This window comes from Cannabis sativa, chromosome X (genome assembly GCF_029168945.1).
Source record: "Cannabis sativa cultivar Pink pepper isolate KNU-18-1 chromosome X, ASM2916894v1, whole genome shotgun sequence".
Lineage (NCBI taxonomy): Eukaryota > Viridiplantae > Streptophyta > Magnoliopsida > Rosales > Cannabaceae > Cannabis > Cannabis sativa.
Window position 1 is genome coordinate 78,465,353 of NC_083610.1, and position 8,885 is coordinate 78,474,237.

Genomic DNA, 8,885 nt, shown 5'->3' on the forward strand with positions numbered 1-8,885 from the left:
GAGATAGAGCTTCTCTGCTCTTATACTTCTACTCCCATATTCCATCACATGAGATCCACCGTTGACGAAATCGTTGGCATTCGCAGTCCGTTCCTTCACCTACAGAGCAAAACACAGACCAAAACACAAGTTGATTATTTCAGTTAAAAAGCACCTATATTTGTGCCTTTTATTGCAAATTTTCTTTAATGATAACATATTTATATATAAGAACTTTCTGTCACTAGCTCTGCTATAGACTACATGTGAATGTGTTAAAAAGAAAGAATAATATCTTGTCCAATTCAGAAGAACAAAACACATGTTTTTGGTTTTTCTTTCCAAATGTTACCTACTCTGACAACTCCTATGAATCTCACAAACAAATTAAGAATATGTACAAACAAACCACATCAAACCTCACCTCTTCTCACTTCCAAAACTCATCTATATATCAAACTATTAAACAAATATATATATATATATATGGTAATAGCTGCAGTAGTTTTCCATATCCATTAATTGTATTTACTTCTTCTCATCTTTGGTTATCAATAAAATAAGTGTAACAATGGTTTTCCCTGAAGCACATTGCAGTAAGTACTCCTACTCTGACAACTCTTTTTCTAACATAACTGTTTTGGTGCTGCAGTGCATTATCTCTCAAGAGCATCTTAGTTAATGGAACAACAGAATATTGATCATATAATTTTCTTTGAAGTGCTACTAATTAATTTCATTTCTCTTTAATTTTTTGTCTCTCTTCCCTCTCTTTTCAGTGGCCCGTTTGTTTACACCGAAAATAGCAAATTACTATGAAGAGTATTACAAGTCCAAAGGAGTAAATTTTGTCAAAGGAACTGTCTTGTCATCATTTGAAATTGACACCGATGGGAAGGTAAATCTTCTAAGGCTTGTAAAGAGGCCTAGTTTTTATATTTGTGAATATAAATACTTGGACACTTGGTGATTTCCAACTCTAATTGAATTATCGTACAATAATTTTAAGAGGCTTTAGAATTGATATATACAGGTTAGATTTTTAATACCGAGCGTGAAATGCTGCCAAGTGAAGGAACAATAAATTATTATACTTAAACAAACTGATACGTTATTTTCTAACTAACTAACCTATTTTAAAGCTAGATATTAGGATGAATTTGAATTTGAATAACAATAAAATTGCCAGATGAAAAAAAAATAAGAATAAAAAAGAGATTATATATCATTAAAATATTTAAGATATTTATATTTAAAAATAATAAAACCCTAAATAAAACCTAAATATCTCCCATATATAGTTGTGTCGATATATGCTTCCTTCTGTCAATATATTTCTGCCAAAAAAAATAGAACTCATCTGAAACCTCAATATCTATATCTATATATTATTATGAAAAGTAAAGATTTTTGGATTGAAGAGCTTTGAAAAACAAGGACTGAAAGACAAAAAGGTATAATGTATATTTATATGTTTAGATTAGATATAGTAATGTATGTATGATATGTGTGGATACTGATTGAAATTTATGATGAATAACATAAATTTCTTTATAATAGGTGTGTGAGGCCATTTTTGAAGGAAAATTTCCAAATCGAGGCAATTGGAGGACTTGATCACAATAAGGTATATTGTTTGTTTATTTAAATGTTTTGATAAATGGATACTGTTTTTTTTTGACTCTCAGCCTTTAATTCAAACGACAGCCCTTTTATTAAAGAGCTACAAGTCGTATTATAAACACATAAACACAGCCACTAAAGATTAACCCTAGCCGTTCTCCTTCTTTGTTCTTCTCTGAAGAACACAGAGACATCAACAAAAACAACCCAGAAATTAATCCTTGCTGCCCAGTTCGAAATACCCCAAACAGAGCCTCCTTCTTCGTTGTTCTTCTTTGAAGAACACGAAGAACAACCCTCTTACAAACCCAGAAAATAAAACCCAGCAGCACCCCTTTCTAAACCGATTCTAACCCAGAAAATCCCAAGCAGAAAAATAAAAAACAGACAGCATCAACAAATTAATTTATATATAAATTAAGATTTAGATATTAATCAAATTATGAAAGTGAATAAAATACCTTTCTTAGAAATTCTCAATTAAGCAAATAGCTTCCTTTGCTCCTTTGACAGAAACTACCAATCTTTTTTCTTTGAGAGTACCAATCCAAGTGAAAGAAAGAAAACAATACCCATGCAGATAATATAGTGTCCTACTCCTAATTTGGTCTGCCTAAGTGGTAAACATATCAAATATAGTAAAACAATACCCAAAAAAAATTGTTTACAGATAAAGGGGTAGGTAATCTCACCATACATTTTCAAGCTCCTTTTCACAAGCAACATCACAGAGCTTAGGCTTGTCCTCAGGAGGCAACCCAGCTCCATTGGCTGCAAATGACTCAACAAACAGACTTGAAGCTCCAAGCATCAATCCAATCACTTCCCTTCTTCTCTTACTTAGCTTAATTTCATCGCAATTTGAAGCCTTGAGTTCCAAATTAGAACATCTCACAACCCCACTTGAAAATTTCCTACTACAAATCCCTTGAGAGCTATCAAATGGGCTTTTACCTAATACACAAATTGAATTTGTACAGAATGTAACAAAAAAAGTAGGAAATGGGATATATGAATAATTCAAGTCAAAATAGAAAGTGGGTTTTACCTAATGGAAGCAGCAGAGTTGAAGAAGAAGATGCCATTAGTACGAGAAACTCAAAACTTGAGTCTGTAACGTTCAGAAACGGATAATATATCACTGCCATCAAGAAAAAAAAAACATGGTAAAATATTGAACCAAGCATATTATGAATAATTTCAAACCAGAAATATAACTGAAATCACAATTAAATAATATGTAGACCTGAGAAATCGAGCTGAAATGCTTCAATACCTAAGTGCCATTCTCAACAAAAGGTTCTAATTTGGTCAGTTTTTTTTTTTTGACAAATACTTTTTTTTACTAAAAAGGATCAGCCATAGCCATAGCCATAGCCATAGCCCTTTGGTTCGAGAAGCTTAGCTAAGCATCCATGGAGATGGATGGAGACGGAGATATGGATTCCCTCTTCGAAGGAATGGTGCTTTTCAACCCAATCTCCGAACATCCCTCTCACTCTCCCTCCCACTCTGACTCTCACTCTCAATCTGAATCTGAATCTCACTCTCTCTTCACTGACCTAACCATCCTCTCACCATCTCCATCTCTATCGGAATCTAAATCATTCAATCAAATTCAAATTCAAAATAATAATAACAGTAATCATAAGAAGAAAAAGAGACCTGCTTTGAGGATTGGATACGCCAGGAATGCTTCTGCTGTTGCTTTTGACGACAATCCACCAATTTCCGACGATCATCAACATCTTCCGTCTTCGAACGAGCCGCCTTCTTCTTCCGTCGATGTCGATTTCGACTTTAGACTGCTTCAAATTAAGAACCAGATCTCGGAAAAGCTTGAATTCGTTCGTCAATTGGCGGCTTCTGTGTCTGCCGACCGGAAAGAAGCCATTGCTAACAGAAGGAAAGCTGCTCAAACGCTACACAGGGCTTCCAACGCTTATGCTGAGCTTGAAACTCGACTCGATGAGGCTTGCAGATCGGAGGATTTTGAGACTGCTGAAACGCTTAGTGAGAGTTTGGCTGCTGCTGAATCTGAAAAACAGACTCTTGTGGCGGCACTTGCTGATGCTGAGGCTCGATGCGAGAAATTATAAAAGATATAGTAATTAAATAATATGTAGAGGAAACGAGAGAGTGTGCGAGAAGGAAAGGAAACGAGAGAGTGTGCGGTTGAAGAAGCTGATAGCTGGATCGATCCAGTGATGAAATTAGGGTTTTTTTACCCAAATTAATATGAGTTTTTGGCAATTGGTACTGAAAAAAAATTAAAAAAAAATAAATAGTGTTTAATAATAAAATTTTATTAATATTTTATTTTATATAAAATTTATTTATTTAATTGTATTAAATTTTTTTAATTTTTTTTCTCAATTTATATTTTTAAAAAGACTTAAGTTTTTTTAATTTTTTTTTCCAATTTATATTTTTAAAATATTTATTTATATATTTTTGAAAAATAATTCTAGTGAAAATTCTTTTTTTTTTAATTTTAATTAAAAATTAAAAAGTGTTAGTAGTTAATATTTGAATAAAAAAAATATAATTTTTTTTATAATATAATTACTTTTAAAAAAGTAATATTATTTTTTTATTGTTTTTTTTTAAATTTGGTCATATTGTTTCTTTGGATTTTTTTTTGAAATATTTGCACCAACAACTATTATTATTAAATTATTTAAGAATTTACCCTTACCTATTTTAATACTCACAATTTAGGCATTTCTTTTTTATAGGTATACCAATGTATATTTATTGCTTCTCTCTCCTAAACTCTGCCTACATGCTAGCTTTTTTTCTTTTTTTTCTTTTTCTAGACAGTAGCTTTTTTTTTTTTTTAATAAAAATCTTATTTTTTCAAAATAACAGTAAACTAGGTTGATCAGATATTTTTTTTTTTACATTCTATTCTTTTTTTTTTATTATTATTTTACATTCTTTTTTGTTTTTTAATCTAATTAGTAGTTTTAGAAAAAAATAATTATATGTATCAACGTGAATTGTATTTATGAAATTTTCTTAGACCATTTTATTGTTTTAAATACCGCTACACGCCTACTAAAATTAAAAATTAACCATATGTTTTTCTTTTACATTTTATTGACTCTCTTAGTGCAATCAGATTTTTTTTAAAAAAAAAAAATTATGTGAATAAACGACACAAATTGTTATTATTCTCAGTTTCTTTATTTTTTTTTATTTCTAAAGTTTTTTCGGCCACGCAATTTATTATTTGGACACAAAAATTACACTATTATAATCTATTTTTTAAAGTGATCATTTTGACATGTTAGAAGCATATATTTTTCTGCTACAAAAAAAAATGACTAAAATTAAAAGTTAGACTAAGGTTTCTTAAACAACAAAATAACACACTATAATTTAAAATCTAAACAAGAAATTATAAGTCTCCTTCAATATTTATCTTTTTACTTTTTTTTTCCTTTTTGTTTACTTCTTCTTTTTCTGACATTATTATCTTCTTCATTTATTTATTAATTTGTTTTTTTGAAAAAATCTTCTTCATTTATTATTATTTTTTTATTATTCTTTTTCTCTAAATTTATTATTTCTCTTAGTTTTTTTTTTTTATTTTTTCTCTAACATTTAGATATCTCTCTTACATTTTAGTATGTGTTAAAAGAAACTTTTTTGCTCCTTTTTTATATTTTGTAACAAAAAGTAATAAAATTTAAAATTTAATAAACTTTAACATATCAAGTAACATCATAACTTAACTTAAAGTCTTTTGTTATTTTGTATTTAAAAGTTAAAATATAGTATACTAATAATAAATTTATTTAATAAAAAGAATTTAATATGTTAATAAAAAAACTTATAAAGTTACCAAATAGTATCCAAAACATAATAGAATTAGTTACAATATGAAAATTATTATATATATATTAATTTTAAAGTTGTCTGATCAAAATAAGCAACCAAATGTGTATGAGAAAAAAATTATCTTGAATTAATTTTTTTCTAATAAAAAGTAACTAATTGATATATTACTTATATCAAAAGCAACCAAAAGGTTGCTTTTTTTAAAATTTGCAAAACACTAAAATTTCTGGAAGCGAGATTTTTTTATTTTTTTCAATTTTCGGTAATTATTTTATATTTCGGTATTTATGCTGACGTGGCAATCGGTATTTGTGCAAATAATTTTCTTAAAGGTATTTTTATAAATAAAATCAATTTTAGGTATAATATTGAAAAGACCCCTTTTTTTTTCTAGTGTAACACATCATCCTCACACCTCTGAAAAGGAATAAACAAACTATGGATAAGAGTTGGATTTCTAATAACAATAGATTGTCTGCCAAGTACAATAAGGGATTGCAAAAATTCATTAAATTATCAAGTAGTCATCTGAATGAGGAGAATAAGATTCGGTGTCCATGTGTTATGTGTATGAATTTATACTTTCATGACTTACAGACAATTGAGCGTCATATCTACGTAAAAGGGTTTTATACTCGATATGTTAACTGGGTACATCACGGGGAAGATATTTTAGAAGAAAGTGAGCATGATAATAATGATGCTACTGATGTCGAAGATTTCAGTGATATTGGCGATAATAATAATGACATTGACCATGATGACAATGATGATATGATCCCAGCAATTGAAGACTTGGCTCAAGAAGTTCCTACACATAATGCTTCTGAGAATTTTGAGGATTCAAGTCATAAGGAGAAATGGAAAAACTTCCATAACTTATTTGATGAAGTAGAAAAAGAATTGTATCCTGGATGTACAAAGTTTTCAAGTTTGACTTTCATGGTTAAGCTAATGCATATAAAAGTATTGACTAGCTTGAGTATTAAAGGCTTCGACATGATTCTTGAGCTTCTTAAGGATGCATTTCCTGATGATAACAAAATCCCAAATTCTTATTATGAGGTTAAGAAAATATTGAGTGGTCTTGGTTTAGAGTGCGAAACAATAGATGTATGTAAGGATGATTGTTGTTTTTGTCTTTGGAAAAACAATAAAGATGCTACAAATTGTCCTATATGTGGTCATGAAAGATATGAGTACCAAGGAACTAAAGGAAAAAAAGTACCACATAAAAAGATGCATTATTTTCCAATAACTCCCCGTTTACAACGACTTTTTATGTCAAGACACACCGCAGCAGATATGAGGTGGCACAAAGAAAAACGTGTGGATACTGAAGGTGTACTTAGACATCCGGCAGATGCAGAGGCTTGGAAAGATTTCGATAAGCAATATCCTGATTTTGCCAAAGAGCCTCGAAACATTAGGTTGGGATTTGCAACAGATGGGTTTAATCCGTTTGGTGATTTATCAAACTCATACAGCATGTGGCCAGTAATACTAATGCCATATAATATGCCACCATGGATATGCATGAAACGAGAATCTTTAATGATGGCAGTACTTATTCCTGGACGTCGTGCTCCAGGTAAGGACATAGATGTCTATTTACAACCCTTAATTGAAGAACTAAAAGAATTATGGGAGAAAGGAGTAAGAACTTTTGATGTTGTTGATAAAACATATTTTACAATGCGTGCTGCTGTGTTATGGACAATTAATGATTTCCCTGCATATGGTACTGTGTCCGGCTATAGCACTCAAGGGTATAAGGCATGTCTAGTTTGTGAGGATGACACATCTTCATTTCGAGTTAGGGGTAAGATCTCTTACATGGGACATCGTCGATATTTGTGTGCTGAACATCAGTGGCGCAATGATAAGGAATACGATGGTACAATTGAAACACGAAATCCCCCTCAAGAGTTAACAAGTGATGAAATTTTAACTAAATTAGATGGTATGTGGAAATGTAGGCCGGGTAAAAATGTTGATATTGTAAAAGATGATCAGAATCAGATGAAGACCTCTCAATTGGTTAAATACTAATGTATATGAAATATACATCTTTTTCAATATATATATATAAATAATATTTAAGTTCACTAATATTTATTAATATTTTTTTTTTCAGTGCAACAATAGAATGGAGAATTATTACACAAATGAAGAAATTGATGAAATTCGAATAGAGTGGGCCGATGCATTCATAGAATTGATTTAATATTTTATTATGTTTTTATTCATTTTTATTGAACAAATGAATCATACTATATTCATTAATTATTTAATTTATACATTATCATTTTATTTTATTTGTTTATATTAATATTTTAGTTTATCTTTTTTCTCTTCTATTTTTCAACACTCTTTAGAAGTTTTAATAAAGCAACGATATAAGTTTTTATTTTGTGAGAAAATTATAATTCTACTCTTTAAAATTTTTTATTTTTAAAATAATATTTAGTAATACTGTTTGTATTAGGTGCGAACCTAATTATAATTAATTTTAATTTTTTAAAAAAATACATGCAAATTGTATATATTTACGAAATTAATAATTTAGGTAATAAATGCAATAAAGGATAAAAATAAATAAAATAATTTCACTAAAATTAATAAAAAAATTACATAAATAATTTACGTTCATTGGAGAAACATTAAAAATAATATTTATATTTTAGTAAAAAAATCAATTATTTACTGTATTTTCTAATATTTAGTATAACAATTTTATAAATAATAATTATATTTTTACTCTAATAAATGAATTAGTAGGTAACAAAATATTATATTTTATTAAATATAAAATACAAAAGTGGTAAATAATATTTTTATACAAGAAAAAATAATTGCTGAGTATTGATTGCGAGAAGAAATATGTTTCTACTAAAAAATGCATATGGTAGCAAAAATTAGTAGCTGAAAATATTAGTTTGCTACTAAACACAATTGGTAGTAAAATTGGTAGCAAAAAATACAAAGATCTTTTGCTATTAAGAAATATGGTAGTTAAATTGGTAGCTAAACACAAAAATTTTGCTACCAAAATTTATTGGTAGCTAAAAATCACAATTGCCTACTAAATAATTTGGCAGTAGAAATATTTGGTCTTATTTGTTTGGTATTGGCTACTAAGAAATTTTGCTACTAAAATTTGGTAGCAATAAGCTACATTTTGCTACCAATAAAATTTGGTAGCTAAAAGCATGGTAGCTAAAAGATATTTTTCTTGTAGTGATAGTTTTATATTATTATATATTTAATCATTTATGTCATATATAATAAAAAGTGAAAAGTAAAAAAAAAAAAAATCCAAAGTCGGGTTGGTCGGGTTATTCGGTTTAATTGGGCGGGTTGGACCTATTTTCAACCCGCCCAATTAACAGATTGGGCGGGTTGTAATTTTTTCGGGTTATTTCAGTTTGTAATTT

The 8,885-nt window shown here is 28.9% G+C and overlaps 2 protein-coding genes across 2 annotated transcripts; one reads left to right on the forward strand and one right to left on the reverse strand.

Moving 5' to 3' along the window:
* Positions 1-2,210: 2,210 nt before the first annotated feature.
* LOC115720970 (peptidyl-prolyl cis-trans isomerase FKBP16-3, chloroplastic-like) lies at positions 2,211-2,755 on the reverse strand. The gene is made up of 2 exons (XM_030650193.2): positions 2,651-2,755; positions 2,211-2,556 (listed from the first exon to the last, which is right to left on the reverse strand). The coding sequence occupies exons 1-2, from the start codon at positions 2,748-2,750 to the stop codon at positions 2,291-2,293; spliced, it is 366 nt and encodes a 121-aa protein (XP_030506053.2). The 5' UTR covers positions 2,751-2,755; the 3' UTR covers positions 2,211-2,290.
* A 3,131-nt stretch (positions 2,756-5,886) lies between these two features.
* On the forward strand, positions 5,887-7,500 carry LOC133032380 (uncharacterized). The gene has a single exon (XM_061106306.1). The coding sequence runs from the start codon at positions 5,887-5,889 to the stop codon at positions 7,498-7,500; it is 1,614 nt and encodes a 537-aa protein (XP_060962289.1).
* Positions 7,501-8,885: the final 1,385 nt, after the last annotated feature.